Source organism: Heterodontus francisci, chromosome 2 (genome assembly GCF_036365525.1).
Source record: "Heterodontus francisci isolate sHetFra1 chromosome 2, sHetFra1.hap1, whole genome shotgun sequence".
NCBI lineage: Eukaryota > Metazoa > Chordata > Chondrichthyes > Heterodontiformes > Heterodontidae > Heterodontus > Heterodontus francisci.
In genome coordinates, this window is record NC_090372.1 from 102,402,336 (window position 1) to 102,429,525 (window position 27,190).

Consider the following 27,190-nt stretch of genomic DNA (forward strand, 5'->3'; position numbering starts at 1 on the left):
CCACTGGTAATAGAAGTGGCAACAGGGCAGCACAATGGTGCAGTGGTTAGCACTACAGCCTCACAGCTCCAGCAACCCGGGTTTGGTTCTGGGTACTGCCTGTGCGGAGTTTACAAGTTCTCCCTGTGACTGTGTGGGTTTCCGCCAGGTGCTCCGATTTCCTCCCACAGCCAAAGATTTGCAGGTTGATGGGTAAATTGGCCATTGTAAAGTGCCCCTAGTGTAGGTAGGTGGTAGGAGAATTGAGGGAAGGAGGGGATGTGGTAGGGAATATGGGATTAATGTAGGATTAGTATAAATGGGTGGTTGATGGTCAGCACAGACTCGGTGGGCCGAAGGGCCTGTTTCAGTGCTGTATGACTCTAACATGATATAACTTGAGCTACAATAAAAAAAACTCACAAAATATTTAAGTCAGCAAGCAACACAATTCAAAATTAATTGTACTCATGAAAAGATTGTATTGTACCTGTTATATCAGTGAGCAGGTTGTTGTGTAAATATAATTCTTTGAGGTGAAAATTCAGTCTCAAGAAATGTAACTTTTTAATCTGTAATAAACAAATGGTAACAGAATGATTTATTAATACCAAAAGAAATGTCAATAGTGACAATTCATACTTAATGAAACATTGATAGAAAAAGAGGTATGGTGTGGTCATGTTACATGACCACTCACTTCCATTTGTAAGCATGGTGTGCAAAATGCAGTTATTGAGGTACAGCTCATGAGTATTTTTACACAATTATTTGATTGGTGTTTGCTAATGAATCAAATTGTAACAATGAAATCTACTAGAAAACTATTGTGAACTAGAACAGTCAGACACAGCAATTTGATGAGTATAATTTACCTGAAGTACAAATGTTTCAGCAAATTCACTGTTGTTTTCTAGCACAGCATTTCAAATACTAAAAATACTTGTAAAACTCTCCCTCAAAATTACATTTCTCCTTTAACATTATAAAATAACATTCATTTTCTGATGGGCAATTAGGAATAGGCAATAAATGCTGGGCTTGCCAGCAATGTCCACATCCCATGAATGAATTTTAAAAAAGTGGCTTTCTTGCCAGCAGAGAAACTAAAGTAAAATTAACAACCATTTGTTCACAATGCTTGAACACATAGGCTTAGAAAACTGATGGCACTGTGCTCGTTTCTTTGAGCACTAAATAGATGCCAAAGCCTCCAAAATGGCAGACATGTAGTGCAAGCTCATTATACCATGTGTGGTACCTGCAAACAAGTAGGCGTCCAGAGTCCATGCCTGAAACAGGCATTACGACCCCTTGGGCAAAACTGGGATGCCCTGAATGCACTCAGGAATTCAGGGAACCCAATTTATATGCCACCTAACCAGCAGTCCTTAAAGGGACCTATGCAGGCCTCCACCAAAAAGGTAAATTTGTAAAAGATTCTTACTTGAATGTGAAGCTGGAAGAATTAATGCTCCTCTGACCATACATTAAAGCTACTGGCTACCACTCTGGCTCCCTCCCAATCACTGCCTCAACCCCCATCCCAATTGCCTCCCAACCAAATGTCCTGATTGCCTGACCATCCCTGGTCACTCTCCCTTTCCCAATTGCAATCACATCTCCTTTAATGGCCTACATGACAGCCGCTGCTGGCAAAGCAATGCCCTGAAATTCAAAGCTTCCTCATGGCCTCATTTACATGAAGTCCAATATCAGGTGCAGCTCGGGTCTATTTATTCAGGTACAGAGATCACTATGATTTCTAGGCTATTGATTTGGGATTCCTACAACATTAATCTTATTTAAATCAAATACAATAGCACAATTGAATTTGTTGGGCATTTTGCTTTTAAATGCCAAGGATACAAATTTAAAATAAGGACGTGAAATTCGGATGCATAACACTGCAGGAAATAGCACTACAGAACATCTTCCCAGTGGGACGGGCTGCACCTCCAGCCGCTTCTGGCGCTGCCCACGCTGAGAAGGGCGTTCACTTCCCCTGCGTGCACTGGAAGTATCTGGCCTGGTCATGGCATCACTCACCAGCTGATTTAATGCTCAACTTCCAAATTAGCACAACACAGGCCCATTGGACGAATTCACTCTCCAAACAAGAGTTAAGCTGCAAGAGGGGGCCAGCACTATTGTTACATAAAGGACCAGGCACCAAACTTGCAGTAAGGTAATTTTGAATAACTTCTGCTATTGCAAGATATCTGGAAGTACTGTGGAGTGTTTTTGAAGGTGTTGTGGTGAGTTCCTGGATTTGGCAGGGAGTGTTGCTGCATCCTCACAGAGGATTTGGTGACCAGTCCACACAAAGGCTGCAATAGGTCTGGGAGTTGCAACACTAACAGGCAAATGCAGAAGATGGTGCGAAGAGGAAAAGCTCTGCCAAGCTGAAGCCGGAATCTTCCATGCTCCTTGGCAGTGACAGGAGGCTGTTTGGCAGGCTAGCCAATGCACTCATTATCTCTGTGTGCATGCCCATCAGCTATCACCTGTATGCGACCTCACTGAGTTCCTCACCTGAGTCCCCTGTAATGGAACCTGTCTGCAACCTCACCCTCCGGTGAGCTGGCATACAAACCATCCTTTCCTCATGATCTGGCTGTAGCCCATTGACGCACCATGTGCAGATTCCAACTCCATGCTAGCCTTTAAGGTATGCACAGTGCTAATATCTGAGCTGATGGCTACAAGTGTCAGATCAAGTGATGGGGTCTCTTCATCAGTGGTATAGTGTTGCTCTCTCTCCTCCTTATGGGGCTGCTATGGCTGGGCAGGTGGCAGTTCTTGGATGTCTGAAAGCTGAAATCAGAAGGGGAAGGTTAGGTGTGAGGGAAGAGGTGGGGTGGAAAGCAAGATCTCTATGCTGACACCATCTGCAGTGTGCTCATCATAGCAGATAGTAGGTTGAGGGTGAGCTGGGCATAAGGCAGGAATATACAGTCATCCTCAATTTTCTCAGGGATGGCGGATGCCAGCAACACCCACATCCCATGAACAAATATAAAAAGAAAGCTATCCCATGATGCAGTAAACTATCTCCTCTGTCGGGCTCAGGAGATGCAGGTGGCTTTGATCCCCTCCCCCCACACCCCGGTTCTGTTCTGCTCTCTTCTATTGTATGCCATGTTGTCGTGTAAGAGAGAGGGAAGAACATCTGCGATAGAGTTGCACTATGTTTGGGTGATGTGCCTGCCACAGCTGAATAGTTGGAGGTATGTGGAAGCAGCAAGAGGTGGTTGTGAGGCTGGCATCATTGGAAAGTGAGTTAAGGTGAGGTAGAATATTTGGATATTAAGCGTGAGTCCTGAGTGTCAGAATGTGGGTGTGATGGAGGGGTGTTGCATAGAGCAGTGTGGGAGGCTAGTGGAATGGTGGGTAGGAGATGTCCTTTGAAGATGCATTCACTGACCGTGAACATCTGTGTGAGGGCATTAGACTTCTGCCCTGGTGTTCCATTTTCCTTGTCTACAATTGCAGCAATAGTATTTAGCAGCAGCTCCTGTAGTTCAAAGCAGCTTCCCTCTAAGGAAGACAAACTGCTTAGGAACAGATGGCTCACCTTCCTCAGTGACTGTCTCCGGCTCCGACTGATTCCACGTGGATTCCAACTGCAGTTTCACCCATCATGCTTTGAAACCACCCAGGATCACAGGTATCTCCGAGAAATACAACGTTCCTCGGACTGCTACTCTCGCCGCATCCTGAGATCCACACTCAGTGCTATGCGCCGCCATATGCACACACTGGACCTCTCTCCAGCAGCACCGTCTCACCTTATCTCAAATCTGTTCTACTCCGCAGTTTCATCTCATCTTACGTCTCATCCGACGCATTAACAAAAAACTTTTTTTCTTCCTTTCAGGTGTTAAGGAACGCAAGCTCCAGCAGCTGATGGGGACTAATGCCCCTCCAGATCCTCCTTCCGCTTCGCTTCCCTCTGACCCCACCCCTTCTGATCTGACCCCTTGCCGTGTATTCACTATACCCTCTGACCTCCCCCTCTCTGATGCTGAGCGTTCTGTACTCAGCAAAGGTCTCAGTTTTATCCCCTTACGCCCCCACCTCAATGAATTTCGCGCTCGGCATGACGTTGAGCTCTTCTTCCGTCGCCTCCGCCTCCGGGCTCACTTCTTCGACCAGGAGTCCTCCCCCCGACCAGCAGACCCATTCACCCGCCTCCAGCATTCTCCCTCTACCTGGACCCCTCACCCTGGCCTCTTACCCGCTCTTGATCTCTTCATTGAAAACTGTCGGCGAGACATTGGTCGTCTCAATTTCTCTGCCCCCCTCACTCACTCTAACCTGTCCCCCTCTGAACTTGAGGCACTCCGTTCTCTCAGGTCTAACCCCGACATGGTCATCAAACCTGCAGACAAGGGTGGTGCTGTTGTTGTATGGCGTACCGACCTCTACCTTGCAGAAGCTCAACGCCAACTCACAGACACCTCTTCCTACCTCCCTCTGGACCATGACCCCACCACCGAACATCAAGCCACCGTCCAAAGGACTGTCACTGACCTCATCTCCTCTGGCGATCTTCCCTCTACAGCTTCCAACCTCATAGTCCCGCAACCCCGGACAGCCCGCTTCTACCTCCTTCCCAAAATCCACAAACGGGACTGTCCCGGCAGACCCATTGTGTCAGCCTGCTCCTGCCCCACTGAACTTATTTCTTCCTATCTAGACTCTATCTTTTCTCCGCTGGTCCAGTCTCTTCCCACCTACATCCGTGACTCTTCTGACGCCCTACGTCATTTTGACAATTTCCAGTTTCCTGGTCCCAACCGCCTCCTCTTCACTATGGACGTCCAATCGCTCTACACCTCCATCCCCCACCAGGATGGTTTGAGGGCTCTCCGCTTCTTCCTGGAACAGAGGCCCAACCAGTCCCCATCCACCAACACCCTCCTCCGCCTGGCTGAACTTGTTCTCACATTGAACAACTTCTCCTTCAACTCCATGCATTTCCTTCAAGTAAAAGGTGTCGCTACGGGTACCCGCATGGGTCCTAGTTATGCCTGTCTTTTTGTGGGATATGTCGAGCATTCTTTGTTCCAGTCCTACTCAGGCCCCCTCCCCCAACTCTTTTTCCAGTACATTGATGACTGTATCGGTGCCGTTTCCTGCTCCCGCCCCGAACTAGAAAACTTTATCAACTTTGCTTCCAATTTCCACCCTTCTCTCACCTTTACATGGTCCATCTCTGACACTTCCCTTCCCTTCCTCGACTTCTCTGTCTCCATCTCTGGGGATAGGTTGTCTACCAATATCCATTATAAGCCCACTGACTCCCACAGCTACCTCGACTACACTTCTTCACACCCTACCTCCTGTAAGGACTCCATTCCATTCTCCCAGTTTCTCCGTCTCCGACGCATCTGCTCTGATGATGCTACCTTCCATGACGGTGCTTCTGATATGACCTCCTTTTTCCTCAACCGAGGATTTCCCCCCACTGTGGTTGACAGGGCCCTCAACCGTGTCCGACCCATTCCCCGCACCTCTACCCTCACCCCTTCCCCTCCCTCCCAGAACCGTGACAGGGTTCCCCTTGTCCTCACTTTTCATCCCACCAGCCTCCATATCCAAAGGATCATCCTCCGCCATTTTCGCCACCTCCAGCGTGATGCCACTACCAGTCGCATCTTCCCCTCCCTTCCCCTGTCAGCATTCCGAAGGGATCGTTCCCTCCGCGACACCCTGGTCCACTCCTCCATTACCCCCACCACCTCGTCCCCGTCCCAGGGCACCTTCCCTTGCAATCGCAGGAGGTGTAATACCTGCCCATTTACCTCCTCTCTCCTCACTATCCCAGGCCCCAAACACTCCTTTCAGGTGAAGCAGCGATTTACTTGTACTTCTTTCAATGTAGTATACTGTATTCGCTGCTCACAGTGTGGTCTCCTCTACATTGGGGAGACCAAGCGCAGACTGGGTGACCGCTTTGCGGAACATCTCCGCTCAGTCCGCAAGCAGGACCCTGAGCTTCCGGTTGCTTGCCATTTCAACACTCCCCCCTGCTCTCATGCTCACATCTCTGTCCTGGGATTGCTGCAGTGTTCCAGTGAACATCAACGCAAGCTCGAGGAACAGCATCTCATCTACCGATTAGGCACACTACAGCCTGCCGGACTGAACATTGAGTTCAATAATTTCAGAGCATGACAGCCCCCACTTTACTTTCATTTTTAGTCATTTTTAGTTATTTTTTCTTCCTTTTTTTTTTTTACATTCCTTTTTACATTTTTTACAATCTTTTTTTGCATTTATTTCATTTCATCTTAGTTTGTTCAGTTTGCTCACCCACTGTTTTTTTCAGGTTGTTTTTCTTCAGGTTTGCACTTGCTGCTGTTCAATATTCAGTATATTCACACCTAATCTGTACTAATGCTTTGTCTTTCAACACACCATTAACATATTGTTTGCCTTTGCTCCGTGACCTTTTGGTCAGCTATGTGGCCTGGTCCAATCTGCACCTTCTCCTTTGTTATCTCTTGCCCAACCCCCACCTCACTTGTTTATAATCTGTGACTTTTCTAATATTTGTCAGTTCCGAAGAAGGGTCACTGACCCGAAACGTTAACTCTGCTTCTCTTTCCACAGATGCTGCCAGACCTGCTGAGTGAATCCAGCATTTCTTGTTTTTGTTTCAGATTTCCAGCATCCGCAGTATTTTGCTTCTAATATAGGAACAGATGGCTAGCTGCACCACGTGCTGGTAACACACGTTGCTCAACTCCCTGCAGAGCACTGAGGCAGCCAGCAGTATGGAACCTGCTTAGCCCAACGCTACAATCAGGTAAATGAGGTTGCAGTACCAAATTTGTGTGCTGCTTACTTCCACCTCAACAGGCATGGGCAAGCCACGAATCGCGACCCTCACATCCAAAAAATGGCACGGACCAAATTGTAGTTCAATAGGTTTTAATAAAGAAAACATTACAATAAGTCTTTCAGAATATCAAAATTTGACTTTTTTGTTTCAAATAATGATGTACCAGTGGCACTTTAACATGCTTTAATGTTCATGTCATGTAAAAAGCAATATGTAGATACATTAAATTGTAACTGATAAACAGTGGGATATTTTGAACTACAGAGAAAATTCGATCCATAATGACCACTTCTGAAGTAATTATAGGCAATTATGCATAGTGGATAAACAGTTTGACTGCACTCGTGGGGAGCCAGGGGACAGGGTTTGATGGGGCTGCCTCTGTCTAGCGAGAAAGATTTTGTTGCTTTTGCATTGTTGTTGTTGCCTGCCTCAGAAAGAGTCTGATTGCAAACACGGGTGGTCTCATAGGACTGTCTTTAAGACTGGAGGATGAGGAAGAACAACCAGGAAGACAGAAGAGAACATGAGCAGCTGCATCAAGAGGGAAGAGGAGGGCATTGTGCAAAAGGCCAAATCTGTAGGTATTTAAGGAACATTTTTCCAACATGACTTTCACTGAGGAGTAATGTATGAAATGCCTTTTAGGTATGTAAAAAGCAAACATTTGGCTAAGACAAATGTGGGTCCATTACAGGCAAAGTCAGGAGAAATTATAATGGGGAATATAGAAATGGCAGAGAAGCTGAATGATTACTTTGTGTCTGTCTTCACTGAGGAAGATACAAGAAATCTCCCAGAATTAGAGATCCAAGGGATTAGGGAGAATGAGGAATTGAAGGAAATTAGTATTAGTAAGAGGGCTGTATTGGAGAAATTAATGGGGCTGAAGGTTGATAAGTCCCCAGGACCTGATATTCTACATACCAGAGTGTTGAAAGAGGTAGCTATGGAGATAGTGGATGCATTGGTGATAATCTTCCAAAATTCAATAGAGTCTTGAGCGGTTCCTGCAGATTGGAAGGTTGCAAATGTCACCCCACTATTTAAGAAGGGAGGGAGAGAGAAAACAGGAATTACAGACCTGTTAGCCTTACATCAGTCATTGGGAAAATGCTAGAATCTAGTCTAATGGATGTGATAAATGGACACTTGGATAATAATGATCTGATTGAGCACAGTCAACATGGATTTATGAATGGGAAATCATGTTTGACGAATCTGTTGGAGTTTTTTGAGGATGTTACTAACAGAATTGATAAAGGGGAGTCGGTGGACGTGGTATACTTGGATTTTCAGAAGGCTTTTGATAGAGTCACCAAAAGGAGGTTGGTTAGCAAAATTAAAGCACATGGGATAGGAGGTAATATACTGGCATGCATTAAGGGTTGGTTAACAGGCAGGAAGCAGAGAGTAGGAATAAATGGGTCATTCTCGCGTTGGCAGACTGTGACTAGTGGGGTACCACAGGGATCAGTGCTTGGGCCCCAGCTATTCACAATATACATCAATGATTTGATGTGGGGACCAAATGTGGTATTTCCAAGTTCACAGATGACATGCTCTGTGTGAAACCTTGACGTAAGTTGAAGCTGGATTCCTCCATGTTCCATGACATTGTGCTAAAACACGCTGACAGGCTTCCCAGAGTACCTAGATTTTGTGATATAGGCCCATCAGCCTTCTTTGGTCGACTGGATCCTCAAAATCAGCATCTGAGTTCTCTGCAGCATTAGTTCGTATGTGATCTTGTGCTCTGGCGAGCTGGCACCGATCCCCCTTCCATAGCTCTTGTACAGTTCTGCCCAGCGATTCACCATGTGAAGACGCTGCTCCAGTCTAGCCTCTTCAGTACGCTTGGTGCCAGTGAGAATGATTGGCCTGGCAGCATTTGACTGAATGTGGCATCAAGGAGGCCTAGCCAAACTGAAGTCTATGGGAATCAAGAGGAAAACTCTTCACTGGTTGGATTCATACCCATCACAAAGGAAGATGGTTGTGGTTGTTAGAGGCCAATCATTCAGTCCCAGGACATTGCTGCAGGAGTTCCTCAGAGCAGTGTCTGGGCCCAGCCATCTTCAGTTGCTTCATCCATCATAAGGTCAGAAGTGGGAATGTTCGCTGATGATTGTACGATATTCAGTAACATTCACAACTCCTCAGATACTGAAGCAGTCCATGTCCATATGCAGCAAGACCTGGACAATGCACAATTTAGGAGTGTGATGGAATACTCTCCACTTGCCTGGATGAGTGTGGCTCCAACACTCAGGGAGCTCAACACCATCCAGAATAAAGCAGCCCGATTGATTGGTACCCCATCCAATACCTTAAACATTCATTCTCTGCACCACCAACGGACAGTGGCAGCAGTGTGTACCATACACAACAAGATGCACGGCAGCAACTCATCACGCTTCCTTAGAAAGCACCTTCCAAACCCACGACCCTTTTCACCTAAAAGAACAAGGGCAACAGACGCATGGGAATACCATCACTTGCAAGTTCCCCTTCAAATTACACACCATCCTAACTTGGAAATATATTGCCGTTCCTTCACTGTCGCTGGATCAAAACCTGGAACTCCCTCCCTTAACAGCACTGTGGATATACCCGCACGATATGGACTGCAGTGGTTCAAGAAGGCTCCTCACCACCACCTTCTCAAGGGCAATTAGGGATAGGCAACAAATGCGGGCCTTGCTAGCAGCATCCACATCCCATGAAATAATTTTTTAAAAGTATCTGAACTGATGCTTGCGCGGTGTGATTGATTGGCGCGACATCATCAGGAACACTGGCCTCCTCTTTTCAAGTGGCTGTGATATGAGGATGTCTTCAGCACTGGAAATAAAAGAGATGTGCAAGGGTAAGTTTTCAACGTAAAGGAAGAGCACAGAGAGAAATAAATGGCTGTGAAAGCATCTGCAGTTTATCATGCAGTGTCGGGTGAGGTAGAAGTTATAAGGAAAAAAGAGATTCTTCCCCTATCCATGATGCTTTCCTCCTGGGATAGAGGATCTGCAGGTGGTCTTTCTTTCTTCCACTGGTTGTCAGATGTATGGTGTTATGGGTGACGTTCTCCTGCAAGAAGGGAGTTGGTTAGTGACAATCTTGTAAGTAGTTTAGAAAATGTATCTGTCACGGTCAAATAGCTGGTATCATTCTGCCAAATCTAAGATTTGGGGAAGTGGGGGTACAATAGTAGTGTGTGTGAGAGTCTGAGGAGAAGGAGGTGTAGTGAAGTGTGGTGCAGTGATTGTAGGAGAGTGAAGGGAAGCATGGGAGTGGAGTATTCTGTGCAGTGAGGCTGAAGGTAGTGAAGGTGTAAGCAGAGAATACGAGAGCAGTATTGTTACCTTGACATTGCAGCTATGTCCTGGGAACTAACTTGCTGACACTGATGTCCTCTGCCTTCCCATTGTTGATGGAGGTGTTGTTAGAGGCCAAACACAGAGGGCTGTCGGTTTCACTGCTGGATTCCCACAAGTGCAGGGAGCCACTGACGACACACGAGGCAATCAAGGCACCCTCAGATTAGCCTGGAGTGTTCATCAATCACAAGGGTTTCTACTCCCTCAATGTTCACCTCGTTTGTGACCGCCAGAAGGTTATGATGCATGTCTGCACCAGATATCCAAGGAGCTGTTATGATTCATTCATTCTGCGGCAGTCACATCTTCCACAGGTTTTCGCTCCTCTAAATAGCAACAGCATGTGACTCCTTGGAGACGAGGGCTACCCTCTGAGGACCTACCAGACAACTCATTTGTTGAGGGTGACTGTGAGGGATGGATGTGAGATAGAAATAGGTTGAGAGTGAATGTGAGTGTTGGCTGTTCAGATGGAGATTTGAAGAGGTGCCTGGAGAGAAAGGAATGTATAGAACTACAAAGTGTGTTTGTCAGAGGATTGCTGTGCAGGAGAATGCTAGGGAAGTCAGAGAGTGATGGCTGACACCTGAAAGTGGTATGCCACTCACCTTTCCTGACCAAGTGAGGTCATTAAAACATTTTTGCCACTGTATCCAAGTCCTCAGCACCACATTCCTGCTGTTGCCTGCCTCAGCTACTTCTTGTTTCATCAACGTGGCTAGCCTCTTCCTCTCGTCCTGAGGAAACAGCATGTCCCTATGGGCCCTCACCGCCTTCGGCATGACCTTCAGGAAAGGGTCAGAGAACCAGGGTGGGGTGGGATTGGGGGCAGCCTTCCCATGTCTTCCTCCCATTTCTTCCTCCCAGTTTTTCACTGCACAAGCCTTCACAGCAAAGGTTGCCTGTAGCCATTTGGACCCTGACCGGGTCCTTTTCTTTAACAGAGCTCCTTCTTTGACAGAGCACAGGTCGTCATCATGCCGCATTCTGTGAATGGTCAGGAAACTCGAAAACAGGACGCTAATGTCGTGGCTGAGTTAAAGAGCCACAGCAGAACCCTCTAACAAAGCAAACGGGTTCCCGACCCGCTGCCAACCAACCATGTTACGATGGGACTGTTTCCATGTCCCCATGGGACTGTTTAAATAAAATTCCACCCAATATGTCCTAAAATTAATGAAGGAGCAGGCAATATTAGATTTAATAATGACCAAAGAGCCAGATTTGGTTAACAGCCTAATGGTGCACGAACATTTATTTTGCAGACAGAAAGAACATGTACACACATTGCGCCTGTTTCAGTTGAGCAAAATAATTGTCAGCCATTCGCTGGTTCATTCCTCAGGGCAATGCCTTGACCAATCAGAGTCAAGCTGCCTGATTTAAATTTCAAACAAAGCTTGGCAGTTAGCTGTCAGTCACTATATACTGATGCATCTCCATGCCAATGCCTCTACCAATCAGAGCTCACTTGCCAATGAATCAGCACTCTCTTCTCATGGATATTCTTGCAAATAGTCCTGATGAGTGCAAGACAAAAAGCTTTGACAACATGTCTCTATTTTCAGCAATTCTCAAATTCTGTACTACCAAACGACTATTTACTTATTAGCGAGCATAGTATTACTCAGTTCAATGGAGTGTTTGTGAAGGAGAAATGTGAAACAGCTAAGATTATCAGTTTCAGTAAGGCCAATTTCAACGGAAGGAGACAGAGATTGTCCACAGTAAACTAAGCTAATCTGTGAATGGGTAAAACAACAAAAGATCAGTTCAAAAAAAATTTAATTGATACAGCACCAGTTTATACCCCTAAGGGACAAGAGGACAAGAGCTCTACTTGCCAAAAATGAAGCCATGGATGATCAAAAAGGTAAGGGACAACATAAAGCTAAAAGGAAAATTATTCAAGAATGTAAAAAGCTGCACAGATTTTGGAGAATGTGAGAGATCAAAGAGCAGCAAAGGGTGACAAAATAGACAGTAAGAGCTACAAAAAGAGAGTATGAATAGAAAGTTGCAAGGGATATCCAAATCAATACAAAAAATCTTTTACAATTGTATTAGGAAAAAGAGGGTGGTAAAGAGCAGTGTGGTCCTCTTAAAAATTGGCAATGATAAAGAGTAGGTCATGCCTGACAAACTGATTGAATTGTTTGATGAGCTGACTAAAGTAGTGGACAGCAGAATTTCTATGGATGCCATTGTTATGACAGCTCCTGTCAAAGCCCCCAATCGAAATATATGATTCTGATTGTGGTGGGAGAAACACACTGATAATTCAATCCCGTTGCTCCACAGATTGCCTAACATATCATTTAAAACTTTCCAAATTAAAGAAAGACCCAGCCAAATTGTACCATCTATTAACCCCCCGAATGAGGCTAACCAAACCAGGTGTCTTTAAATCAACAAATTAACTCTTTAATTAGAAGAACGAAATTCTTAAACACTATGAAGATATAAACAACATTTAAAATAGAAAAAATTAGAGTCCTTGCAAATTTACAGTCCAATGTTACTTGAAGTCCTCACAGAATGTTGCTTTAAGTCCTCACAGAACGTCGCTTTCCTTCTCCAGCAAATTTCAACAATTAATGCCTTGTAAACACTTTCAAGAGAATCAATTTGACTTTAGAGTTTTTTGAGGGATAAAAGATTGTCACAGTCTAACTTCCCTTTCTTCAATTTAAAATAGCAGAGATCTCTGATTTGGGTTGACTTTTAGAATTTTGAGAGATAATAATTAAACAGACTAAAATCCTATTCCTTCAGTTTAAATGGTTGAGAACTCTTTCTTCAGGTGCCAACACCAGCTGTGTCTGTATGTCTTTGTATCTGTGTTCTGTTAGAACAAACTGTCTTCAACTAAAAAGCCAGTTCAAAATTGAATTTTAACAAATGTATCCCTTAATATTCACTCCCAGTGGCTGTATCTATGGTAACGAGAATGCACCCCTTGAATCGCAGTCTCCAAATGGCTGTATCTAAGGCAACGAAAATGCACCTTCCTATAACTCCTGAGGCTTGCTAGTTCTTAAAGCAATACTGATCCTTTGCAAGCCTTAAAGGCAAACAGCATATTCCCGAAAAAAACCTACAAGACCATGACACTATTTATATGAATGGTAGCATAGTGGTAATGTCTCTCGGCTAGTAACTCAAAGGCCTGGATTAATACGCCGAAGATATGAGTGCAAATCCCACCATGGCAGCTGGTGGAATTTAAATTCAATTAATTAATAATCTGAAATAAAAAGCTGGGGTCTCCTTAATAATGTTCATGAAACTACCAGATTGTTGTTAAAAATAAAAACCCATCGGAAAGAGTGAAAATCCCATAACACCCCATCTAGTTCTCTAGTGTCCTTTAGGTAAGAAAATCTACCGTCCGTACCCAATCTGGCCTAGATGTGACTCCTGACCCACAGCAATGTGGTTGCCCCATCCACCCCCTTGAATGGCCTAGCAAGCCCCTCAATTGTATCAAAATGCTACAGAAAAGTCAAAAAAAGAATAAAATCGGATGGACCACCTGGCATCAACCTTGGCACTGGAAACAACAAATGCAAACCCAACCTAGCTGACCCTGCAAAGTCCTCCTCACTAACATTTGGGGACTTGTAACAAATTTGGAAGAGCTAACCCACAGACCCATCAAGTATCAGGTTTTGGGGGTCACGGTCAACCTGTTGAATTCTCTCAGAAGTCAAGTTCTCGTTGATTGCAGGTCTGAGATTTGTAGGTTTCTCTCGTGGTTAAAAGTTTAGTTGAACACAGTGGATCACTTCTAATTCAGTGCTGCTTGAGAAAAGATGTAGAATTCTATAGCAGGGCACTTCCCTTCTGGCTTGCTGAATTTCTCCCAGCCCCGTAGCTGGAAACAAGATTCTTGGTGAAGCTTCGCTCTGGGTGTCTCTCTATGTTTCTCTTCAGGGACTTTAAGGACCAAAATGGTTCCGCACCTTTGTCTCTGTTGGGCGATATGGATTTCCCTCCTGTGGTGACCAACAATGGCCTAGGATGTGGCTACTTCACGCCTTTTTTTTTCAGAAGAGCCTATTCAATTCAAAAATGTCTCTTGATGAGTTCAGGATCAGAATAATCCAGTTATGATGTTTCCACTTTGTACCTTCTTTGTTTCAGAAGAACCCATTCAATTCAGGAATGTTTCAGGATCGGTGTAATTGACACCTCTCAGCCTAGTTAAGCATCCTTTGTTCTGAACAGACAGTATGACCATGTTCGAATACACATGCAGCCATCTTTTGCAGCATTGTCCATTCTTTAAAAAGTAAAGTCAATTTTTATAACACTTCTGTTTGAGTCTTTTTTTTCATCGACACACTTCTCTTCAGCGTGACTCATCCATGAGGTGTTGTGGGCTATCAGCAGCAGCAGAATTGTATTCTCATTGCCCGGCATATCCCTTTCTCTATCATTACTAACAAGCCTGGGGATCAATCCTGGTTCAATGAGGAGTGCAGGAGAGCATACCAGGGGAAGCATCAGGCATTCCTACAAATGAGGTACTAACCAGGTGAAGCTACAACACAGGACTACATGCATACTAAACAGTGGAAGCAGCATGCATTTGACAGAGCTAAGCAATTCCATAACCAACAGATCAGTTCAGAGCTCTGCAGTCTTGCCACATCCAGATGTGAAAGTTGGTAGACAATTAAACAACTGACAGGAAAAGGAGGCTTCACAAACATCCCTCTCCTTAAATGATAGGGGAGCTCAACATGCCAATGCAAAAGACAAGGCTGAAACTCACCAACCATCTTCAGCCAGAAGTGCTGAGTGGATGATCCATCTCAGCCTCCTCCTGAGGTCCTCAGCATCACAGATGCCAGTCTTCAGCCAATTCGATTCACTCCACGTGACATCAAGAAATAGCTGAAAGGACTGGATACTGCAAAGGCTATGAACCCTGACAATGTAGAGTCACAGAGTCATAGAGTTATACAGCACAGAAACAGGCCCTTCGGCCCATCGTGTCAGCCATCAAGCACCTAACTATTCGAATCCCATTTTCTAGCACTTGGCCCGTAGCCTTGTATGTTATGGCATTTCAAGTGCTCATCTAAATACTTCTTAAATGTTGTGAGGGTTCCTGCCTTTAATACCTCTTCAGGCAGGGCATTCCAGATTCCAACAACTCTCTGAGTGAAAAAATCTTTCCTCAAATCCCCTCTAAACCTCCTGCCCCTTACCTTAAATCTATGCCCCCTGGTTATTGACACCTCCGCTAAAAGTTTCTTCCTATCTAACCTATCAATGCCCCTCATAATTTTGTATACCTCAATCATGTCCCCCCTCAGCCTTCTCTGCTCTAAGGAAAACAACCCTAGCCTATCCAGTGCAATCACGTCCTTCCTATAGTGTGGTGCCCAGAACAGTACATAGTACTCCAAATGTGGCCTAACTAGCATTTTATACAGCTTCATCATAACCTCCCTGCTCTTATATTCTATGCCTGGCAAGTATCCCATATGCCTTCCTAACCACATTATCCACCTGTGCTGGTGCCTTCAGTGATCTACGGACAAGTACACCAAAGGTCCCTCTGACCCTCTGTACTCCCTAGGGTCCTACCATCCATTGTATATTCCCTTGCCTTGTTAGTCCACCCAAAATTCATCACCTCACACTTCTCAGGATTAAATTCCATTTGTCACTGCTCCGCCCATCTTACCAGCCCATCTATATCGTCCTGTAATCTAAGGCTTTCCTCCTCACTATTTACAACACCACCAATTTTCGTGTCATCTGCAAACTTACTGATCATACCTCCTATATTCACGTCTAAATCATTAATGTACACTACAAACAGCAAGGGTCCCAGCACCGATCCCTGTGGTACACCACTGGTCACAGGCTTCCACTCACAAATACAACCCTCAACCATCACCCTCTGTTTCCTGTCACTAAGCCAATTTTGGATCCAATTTGCTAAATTGCCCTGGATCCCATGGGCTCTTACCTTCTTAACCAATCTCCCATGCGGGACCTTATCAAAAGCCTTACTGAAGTCCATATAGACTACATCAACTGCTTTACCCTCATCTACACATCTAGTCATCTCCTTGAAAAATTCAATCAAGTTAGTTAGACATGATCTCCCCCTGAAAAAGCCATGCTGACTTACCCTGATTAATCCCTGCCTCTCCAAGTGGAGATTAATCCTGTCCCTCAGAATTTTTTCCAATAGTTTTCCTACCACTGATGTTAGACTCACCAGCCTGTAATTACCTGGTTTATCCCTGCTACCCTTCTTGAATAATGGTACCACATTCGCTGTCCTTCAATCCTCTGGTACCTCTCCTGTGGCCAGACAGGATTTGAAAATTTGTGTCAGAGCCCCTGCTATCTCCTCCCTTGACTCACATAACAGCCTGGTATACATCTCATCTGGGCCTGGGGATTTATCCACTTTTAAGCCCGCTAAAACAGCTAATACTTCCTCTCTTTCAATGCTAATATGTTCAAGTATCAACATGTCACTGTAGTACTGAAGACTTGTGCTCCAGAACTGGTTGTGCCCCTAGCCAAGCTATTCCAGTATAGCTGCAACAGAGGCATCTAGCCAACAATGTAGAAAACTGCACAGGTATGTCCTGTTCAGAAAAAAAAGGACAAATCCAATCCAGCCAATTACCACCCATCAGTCTACACTCATTCATCAGCAAAGTGATGGAAGGTGTTATTGACAGTGTTATCAAGTGGCACTTAGCCAGCAATAACCTGGTCACTGATGCTCAGTTTGGGTTCTGCCAGTGGCGCTCAGCTCCAGACCTTATTCTAGCCTTGGTCCACACATGGACAAAAGAACTGAGTTCCAGAGGTGAGGTGAGAATGACTGCCCTTGACATCAAGGCAGCATTTGGCTAAGTGAGGCATCAAAGAGCCCTAGAAAATTGGAAGTCAATGGGAATTAGGGGGAATACTCTCCCTTGGTTGTAGTTATACCGAGTACAAAGGAAGTTGGATGTGGTTGTTGGAGGCCTATCATCTCAGCCCGAGGACATTGCTGCAGGAGTTCCTCAGGGTAATCTCCTAGGCCCAACCATCTTCAGCTGCTTGACCAATAACCTTCCCTCTATCATAACATCATAAGTGGGGATGTTCACTGAGGATTGCACAGTGTTCTGTACCATTCACAAGTCCTCAGATACTGAAGCAGTCTGTGCCCACATGCATGAAGTAGGCCTGGGCAAAACTAGCAAATGGATTTCCATCTCGGCAAGTGTGAGGTCAGATATCATGTAATTGATTTAGTCCTATGAAATGTATCAAAAATTGGTGAGAAATTGGTTTATATCAAAATAGCTTTCAAATACATAAAAACAAGAAAAATTCTAAAATATGTAAATTTAGTTGATAAAAAGCAGTTTCTTATCTCATTGCTATTTTTCTTGAAACTGGAGTTCACTATTACGATACTGATTTTATTTTTCTGCAATGTTTTTTCAAAAATAATGACTGAAATAAGAAATGATCTTAATTATGAAAGTTATTTTTGGCACTATAAGTGTTTTGTATTTTACCAAATCTGCAGAAAGGAACTTTTTATTTATGCATATTTCTTTCCTATGTTCTCAATCCTGATGTAATCTGCTCCAAACCAGATGTTATAATTCTTTTGAACCACATATTAGCAGGACAAAATTATCTCTATATAAAGCCCCAGGATTAAATGCAATAAGTTTTTTTGGCTGTAGTTGTCTTTTATCCTTGTTTTTTAGAGCATACAACTAAACTAATTGATAACTATTTTATGCAAAAAAAACCTAGATCTTATTATGCTGGGGTTGTTCTCCTTGAAGCAAAGGAGATTGAGGAGAGATTTGATAGAGGTGTATAAGATTATGACAGGCTTAGATAGGTAGACAAGGAAAAACTGTTCCCATTAACAAATGGTACAAGGACTAGGGGACACAGATTGAAAGTTCTGGACAAACGATGCAGGCGGAGTAGGAAGAAGCACTTTTTTAAACAGTGGGTGGTAATGACCTGTAACTCGCTGCCCACAAGGGTAGTGGAAGCAGAGATGATCAAAGACTTCAAGAGGAAGTTAGATTGCCACCTGAGAGAAATAGACTTGCAGGGCTACAGGGATCGAGCCAGGAAATGGGACTGACAGCATAGCTCCATGGGGAGCACATGGACTTGATGGGCTGAATGGCCTCCTTCTGTGCTATAAGTGACTCTATGACTCTCACAGAATCTTACTTTGTCAAACCAGAATTCTGAAGCAAATCTATGCCAATTTTTACATCAGTATCATTCATTTTTCTTAATCGCAATCATTTTACTGCAGCTTTATTCTGAGAACTATTCTAAGCTTTTGGCTCCACTATGAGAGTCTTCTCTTAGTGGTTCAATCAATAATAATTTAGTTATTGTGGGGAAGAAATTGCAATGCATCCTGCATGTTTCTGGAGTCCAAGATAGCACCAGGAAGTTGAATTTAGGAGCATTACGTTAAGCACCAGAAAAGCAGCATAAGTGTGTGCAATATCATATTGATCCAGTTCACAAAAAGCAGGACAAATCCAATCCGACCAATGACCAGTCTACTCTCAATCATCAGAGTAGTGATGGAAGATGTTATCAATAATGCTATCAAGCGGCACTTACTCAGCAATAACCTGCTCACTGATGCTCAGCTTGTGTTTGGCCAGGATCACCCAGCTACAGACCTCATTACAGCCTTGTTCCAAACACAGACAAAAGAGATGAATTCCAGAGGTGAGGTGAGAATGACTGCCCTTGACATAAAAACAGCATTTGACCAAGTGAGGCATCAAGGAACCCTAGAAAGTTGAAGTCAATGGGTATCAGGAGTTATACCTAGCACACAGAAAGATGGTTGTGGTTTTTGGAGGTCAATTATCTCAGCCCCAGGACACTGCTGCAGGAGGTCCTCAGGGTAGTGTCCTATGCCCAACCATCTTGAGCTGCTAGGGTGCAAACCAGAGAATATATTGGACCCACTAGCCAAAATGGCAGCAGTCAGAGCTTCCATCTAAGCAGTCAGAGCTGTCATTAAATGCTGAATGGTTATGGGACCCCCTATAAGATTTATAGAGCTGAGCACTTTCTCCATGGATCACTGCATGGTCTCAACGAAACAGCACACAAGCTAGAGCTGGACTCCTCCATGCTCTCTGACATTGTGTGGAGCTCTCTGGCAGGCAGCCCAGTGCAATTTGAAGGTTCTTGTCATCAGTATTTTTACATATGGTGGGCATTCGATGTCCTTGTCTGCATCCTATACAGCGGATCTAGGTTGTGAGCCCTACCTCCAGCAACGTGCTTCCATGACCTTCCTACGCTTTCAAAGCACCTACAGACTTATCCAGGATGAATCTCCATGTAGAAACCCCTCTAGCTTACCCTCTGAACTATGCGCAGTGCCAAACTCTGAGCTGTTGTCTGTAAATGTAAGCCTTAGTGTTCCAAAGTGCTGCCCTCTTCTTCCTGAGGGCTGTGTGCATCTTCTGGACCTGAAATGTGAGAAAGTGAGAGGAGTTGGCATTTAGTGGCTTTTGAAAGCAGCTGCACTCTGTCATGTGTCATGTGTAAGGGTGAGATATAAGTGAGAAGAGGAGTTCTCAAACCTCACCAGATGCCACACACCTGACACATTATCCATCTATGATGTCCATGGCCTGGTCTTCAAGTGGGGACAAAATATAGATGAAGTGTGGTTCCCCTTCTGTGGCTGCCTGCTCCCTGGTATCTTGTCTGACCTTGCCCAGCAAGAAAGAAGCAAGTGTGTCAATGTTAGAGTCGTGAGATGTTTTGATGATGTGCATGTGAGTAGTGAGTTGAATAGTGTACCGAAGAAGGGTCACTGACCCGAAACGTTAACTCTGCTTCTCTTTCCACAGATGCTGCCAGACCTGCTGAGTGGTTCCAGCATTTCTTGTTTTCATTTCAGATTTCCAGCATCCACAGTATTTTGTTTTTATATTATATATGAATAGTGTACCTCGTGTGTTCAAGTTGGCAGAGATGTGAACAGTGAAGAAAGTAACATAAGGAGAGCAGCAGGTGCAAAGTGCTGCAATTGGAGCTGAAGGAGCCAGAGTGAAGTGCGCTGCAGTAATTGTAGAAAACTGGTAATCAAGAAAGGGAGGGAAGGGAAGAGTGTTGGGACAATATGTAGAATAAAGCTAATTACAGAGTAATAATAGATATGTTAGGAGGCTTACCTTAGTTATCCTCATGAAGTTAATGAACTTCATCTTGCATTGACACTATGTTCTGAGGAGATACACCTTGCACTGATGCACTCTGCCCTCTCATGGGCAGCTTGTCTGAAAATTTTCCTGTCACCTGGTAGATAAAATATGTTCCTCCTCCTGCGGAAGCCCTTCACCAAAAGCTCTAAAGCAATGTCCAATATCCAATGAGCCCTGGCAGCTTCTTCTGTACCTGCCAATGTCCAGCCAAAAAGCATTTCCCTTTTAAGAGATGCAGGATACATTTAAATCAAGTAAGAAATGAGTGAAAGTGACACCCTCCATCAGACGAGCTGCCAATCAAAAGCGGGGAATTGCTGACAACCTGTTTAGTTTAATGAATGAATTACACGTGCTTTAGATGTTCTTTGCTGTCACCTGATCGAGCACCCAGTCTGAACACAATGCCTATTTTGCTCATGAAACACACTCAACAACAACAACTTATATTTATATAGCGCCTTTAACACAATAAAATGTCCCAAGGCACTTCACAGGAGCTTATAAAACAAAATATGACACTGAGCCACATAAGGAAATATGAGGTCAGGTGACCAAAAGCTTGATCAAAGAGGTAGGTTTTAAGCAGTGTCTTAAATAGGGGTCGGCAATGTGTCCGTAAACAGACACCAGTGTTTGTGGTTTTGAGGTCCGTGACTAGTAATTTCAGGGATGAGAAATTTCCCATTGGCTTCTTCTTTCCAGCCATGGTAGTGGTCACGGGTTTGGATGGTGCTGTCTAAGGAGCCATGGAGTGTTGCTGCAGTGCATCTTGTAGATGGTACACACTGCTGCCACTGTGCGTCGGTGGTGGAGGGAGTGAACGTTTGTGGATGGGGTGCCAATCAAGTGGGCTGCGTTTGTCCTGGATGGTGTCAAGCTTCTTGAATGTTGTTGGAGTTGCACCCATCCAGGCAAGTGGAGAGTATTCCATCACACTTCTGACTCGTGCCTTGTAGATGGTGGACAGGCTCTGGGGAGTCAGGAGCTGAGTTACTTGCTGTAGAATTCCTAGCCTCTGACCTGCTCTTGCAGCCACGGTATTTATGTGGCTACTCCAGTTCAGCTTCTGGTCAATGGTAACCCCCAGGATGTTGATAGTGGGGAATTCAGCAAACACAATGCCATCGAAAGTCAAGAGGAGATGTTTAGATTCTCACACTGCTGTTGTCACAAGACAAAACCCACGATCGTCAATGTTTGTGCAAATTCTTCACCTGCTTGTAATATGTGTCTGAAGACAGGGCAGCCAACAAAATGGCAATGATCTCCAAATCAGGAGAATTTTATAGGAAGGAGCAGATAGTACTTCAGAAGAGTCATGTAAAACAGAAAAGCAGAGTGGGACAGGAAGGCACAGAGAAATTAACAGTAGTAGTCAAGACTAGTTTATTCACTTTGACAGGCTGTTAAACTAGGTCCTGGATTCTAAAATACAGAAACAACAGCATCTCGCATGGACAAAATATAATTTACTCACCAAAGCTAGTGACAAAATTAGATAAACACTATTACGAATAAAGAGTGCCCTTCAGTTCCTCCAATAAAACAATTCTCTTAACTTCAGTTATGTCTATATTTTTCTACTGCTTCACTTTAATAACTACAATAACAATCCTGTCCTTGAGTTTTATGGGTTATTGGATGAATTTGCACTCTTGACACAGTGTGAATCCCACAGAAGTCATCCAATAAGGTCCATCTACCACCCTGTGACATGGTATAGCTAGCTCTATTCTGTCAACAAAAGTAATTCGCATTGTCATTGCATACTATGTTGCTTGCTAGCTAGCTAATACAGTTGTGCTGCTCTCCATTGATATTTGTATGCTTAGCTACTTTATTTACAGGGAGAAATGTGTTTTAACTCGGACTGTGTTTTGATGGCATTGGATTGGGCATATATTTTCATGTCCGTGACTGAGTCAATAATTTTGTCAAATGTCCATGGTGCAACATGGCAGTGCCTATCCTTGGTCTTAAAGAAAGAAAGTGAGGTAGAGAGGCGGAGAGGTGTAGGGAGGGTATTCTGGAGCTTAGGCCCTAGGCAATTGAAGGTGCAGCTGCCAATGGTGGAATGATTAAAATCAGAGATGCTCAAGAGGCCAGAATTAGAGGATATAGTTTGTGGCTTGGAGGGATCAATCTGTATATAAAATGTATAGCCAATCCACATTTTTCCCTGTAAATAAAGTAGCTAAGAAGACAAATATCAATGGAGAGCAGCACAACTGTATTAGCAGATATCTCGATGGGTTGTGGGTCTGGAGGAGATGTTGCTTGATCAGGAGTCAGTGTAGGTCAGCAAGTACAGGGTGCGAGTTAAGACATGGGCAGCAGAGTTTTGGATGGCCTGAAGTTTACTGAGGGTGGAATGTAGGAAACCAGCCAGGAGTGCATTGGAATTGTCAAGTCTACAGGTAACGAAGGCATGAATGAGGGTTTCAGCAGCAGCAGATGAACTGAGACAGGGGCAAAAGCGGGCAATGTTATAGAGGTGAAAATAGGTTGTCTTAGTGATGGCATGAATATGAGGTTGGAAGCTTATCTCTGGATAAAATGTGACACCAAGTTTGCAAACAGACTGGATTAATGTCAGACTGTTGCCAGGGACAGGATGCAGTCAGCAGCTGGGGAACGGAGTTTGGAGCGATGACTGAAAACAATGGCTTCAGTCTTCCCAATATTTAATTGGAGGAAATTTCTGCTCATCCAGTACTGGGTGTCAGGTAAACAGTCTGATAATTTAGCAACAGTGGAGGCATTGATAGAGGTGGTGGTGAGGTAGACATCAGCGTACATGTGAAAACTAACACTGTGCTTTCAGAAGGTGTCACTGAGGACAACAAGGAGCGGTATGTAGATCAGAAATAGGAGGAGGCTAAGGATGGAGCAATTTTTACCACAGTATGTGCTAAATCCCTCATATGAAGGTTGAGGACAGTCAGTTGCTTCCAATCTGTCCTATACTTTTAAATGTCAATTATTTGTCACTACATTGTGCTGTCTATAACAACAAAGTTCAAGGTATCTTGTCTAAAGTCCTCTACAGGTTCCTTATTGTCTGCAAATTTGTGTGAAAAGTTGCATGTATTATCTATTATGACTTTTACAGCAATTAAAAAAGAAACAAAAGCATTATACTCCTTATTTGAAAAAAAAGAATTGCTCAGCTATCAGTAAATTTGTCACAAGGTGGAAAATAGTATTTTTGCCACAAATCTGATTTTTGTTCAAATTTCCACCAGTACAACCTATGCAAAACGTATTAAAATGGTTTGGCAATATTTCTATACAGGTGTAAAATCCCTATGTTTAGCCAATCCATATTCTTTTAACCTGACTGTCCACTGTAAAGACAGCACTTACACGTTTTCAGAAGGTAGTTCTAATTAAATGTGGCTTAAAAATTGTATGAAGAATCTCTGTCCAAATTCTTATCCCTGGAGATGTCTGTTTAAGACAGCTGCTGCAATTGTTCCCTTTGAGGGTGATCCTGGGTGGATTCAGAGGGCTAGAATTTTCATTCAAGTCAAAGAATAGATAGACAAGGGTCTTGGAAGAACATTGTATGAAACAGATCTGGCTGAGTAGAGTATCCATTACTGAGATTTTTTAAAATCACTTCTACATAGCAACATAATTTCTGTCAAAGAAATAACTGTGCATGTGGCAGTTAGTTCCATATACCTTGATTCTTTTTTACCACATAGTCAATCCAATGTTCTGGAGGAGTTTACACTGGCATTGCATGGTGGACAGTATCACAGTTAGCAGGGTGACTTAGCCTTCATGACACACTTTTCATACTTAAAACATAAAACTGAAAAGTAGGAATAGACCATTCATTGCTTCTCGACAGCCTATATATATATAATTTAGCCTATTATAGCCTCACCAGTTTGAAACTGCAAACCTAGCAAAATGCTAATTAAATGCCATCAGCAGTTGACAATTTCATGGAAATAATGCATAGCAAGTACAATGTCAGTAGTGACGTTTGCTAATTCAAAGAGTTCTTCTTGGCATCTGAGGCAGAAAAGGATGTTTAACTGTGTTTCTGCTTACTAACAAATCTCATCACTGATGCCAGCTGTCAGCTGTCAGGCTGACTAAAACAATCAGCATAGCTTACAATTGTTATTCTGAAATATGTTTAGGGATTTGCATAATCTATAAATCATGTAGAGGTTACAAAAATTCTCACTCACCTTATTGTGATTCACCCACAAATACGTTAACTGTTTAAATCTTGACAGATCAGGCACTTCTGTTAGTCCTCTAAAAAGCAGATAAATAACAAGCATTTTTTTATTACTAGTTTAAAAAAGTGCCATAATATAATCAGAGAGACACTTCATAGTATTTTTAAAGTAATACCCCAGCTAACAATTTTGTGAGCTTTATTATAGTTTCTCCCCAAACATTTGGTGTGGATTTTGATTTAAAGCTACCCAGGTTCCATAATTGATGTTTGTTTTCTACTGTTTCCCTTTTTCTTCCCCCCTACTCTCCAGAAACTGTTGGTTTCTGTAGGCGTACAGTCTATGGGAATTCCCTGGTACCTTGTTAGCTCGTTTTTCCTTTAATTCCTTCTCAGAATTTATCACTAATCTGTAGTTTCCCTCGAGAAGGTGCAGTCCTATTGGAGTACTATTACAATACTGTTAGATAGGGAGTTTCAGGATTTTTAGCCAGTGACAATGAAGGAATTACAATATATGTCCAAATATGGATAGTGTGTGACTTGGGCAATTTAGAAGTGATGATCTTCCCGTGTACCTGCTCCTGTTATTTTAGGTGCTGAAGGTCATGAGTTTGGATAATGCTGATGAAGAAGCCTTGGTGATTTGCTGCAGTGCATCTGGAGATAGTAAGGACAGCAGCCATGGTACACCAGTGGTGGAGGGAGTGGATATTTAAGCCAGTGAATGGGGCACCGACTCAGGGCATCCAAACCTAAACCGAGCAATGATGAATAGGTTAATGCTTAGTAAATGTTACTTGGGTGATACTGTTGTTGACTCCTTTTATTGCTTTACTAATAATTGAAAGTAGGATGATGTAGCAATAATTGGCTGGGTTAGATTTCTCTTGTGTACAAGACAAACCTGGGCAAATTTCCACGTTGTTGGGTAGATGCCACTGGTGCAGCTGTACTGGTGCATCTGAGCTAGAATGCAGCTAGTTCTGGAGCATAGGTCTTCAGCCCTACAGCTGTGTTGAATTCACAGGCTTTGCTATGCTCAGTGCATTCAGTTGCTTCTTCATATCACGTGGAATGGATTGATTTGGCTAAAGACCAGCATCTATGATGGTGGAGACCTCAGAAGGAGGCTAAGAAGGATCCATTCAATACATCCGTTGAAGATGGCTGCAAATGCTTCAACTCTGTGTTTTGCACTCATGAGCTGGGCTCTGCCATCGTGGAAGATAGAGATGTTCATGAAGCCTCCTCCTCTCATTTATTGCTTAATTATCCACCATCATTTATTGCTTAATTATCCACCATCATTTATGACTAGATCTGGCAGGGTTGCAATGTTTGGATCTGATCCATTGATGGTGGTATCATTTAACTCTGTTTAACATGCATGTAATCTTGTATTATAGCTTCACCAGGTTGGCACCTCATTTTCATGTACACTTGATGATGATCTCAACATGCACTTCTACACTTCTCATTGAAATGGGTTTGTCACCTGGCTTGATGGTGATGGAGGAGTGAGGGATATGCTAGGCTATCAAGTTACAGATTTGTGGTGGTATACAAGTCTGCTGATGGTGATGGCACACAGTGCCTCATGGATACCAAGTTTTGAGCAGGTCTAATCTCAGTCTAGCTCACTTAACATGGTAGTGGTGCCCCACGACACAATGGAGGGTGCCCTCTATATATTGTTGGCCCTTCTTCTTGAATCGCTTCAGTCCTTATACTGATGTTGCTGTTGCAACAGTGATAACGAGGAAATTCTAGGATTTTGACCAAAGAATTATATTATATATCCAAATTAAGGATGTTGTGTGGCTTTGAAGAGAACTTTGAAGTGATGGTGTTCCCGCTATTTTGCTTTTCCTGTCCTTCTTGATGATAGAGGTTGCAAGGGAAGGAGGTGGTGTTATAAGAGAGCTTAGTTAGTTTTTGCAGTATATACTGTAGGCAGTATAAACTACAGCCAAAGTGCAATGGTGGTGGAGGGGGTGGATACTGAGTCATGTATCAGGAGTGCCAATCAATTGAACTGTTCTATCCTGAGTAGTGTTGAGTTTCTTGAAAATTGTTGCAATTGCACACATCTGGGCGAGTGGTGAGTATTCCATCATATTCTTGACTTGAGCCCTGTAGATCGTGGTGAGGCTTTGAGGGCCCATAAGGTGAGCCACACAGTACCCTGTTTCTGTCCTTCTCATGAAGCTACATTGTTGATATAGCTGTTTCAGTTCTGTTTCTAGTCAATGGTTATCCCAGGATTTTGTAGGTGGGGAATGTGGCAATTGTGGTGTTGCTGAGAGCTGGGGGAGTTGGTCATCGTCTGCTATATATTTAGCATGAATGTTGCCTGCTACTTGTCTGCCCAAGCCTGGATGTTGTCCATGTCTCACTGTTGGCTAGAATGGCCTGTTTCATTATAAGAGGAGTTGTAAATGGAGTTAAATGGCTGTAATGAAACAAAATTACAAACAAACAGCAGCACTCCATATATAAAAACAGAAAATGCTGGAAATAC

At 43.6% G+C, this 27,190-nt stretch overlaps 1 protein-coding gene across 1 annotated transcript in view; it reads right to left on the reverse strand.

The window, feature by feature from the left end:
- The window catches only part of LOC137380687 (leucine-rich repeat-containing protein 72), a 111,949-nt gene that overhangs the window by 59,852 nt on the left and 24,907 nt on the right, over nt 1-27,190 (reverse strand). Inside the window, exons 3-4 of the mRNA XM_068052930.1 lie at nt 24,674-24,743; nt 470-551 (exon numbers count right to left, since the gene is read on the reverse strand). Of these exons, the coding sequence (XP_067909031.1) occupies nt 470-551; nt 24,674-24,743 (152 nt within the window). The remainder of the gene's footprint in view (nt 1-469; nt 552-24,673; nt 24,744-27,190) is intronic.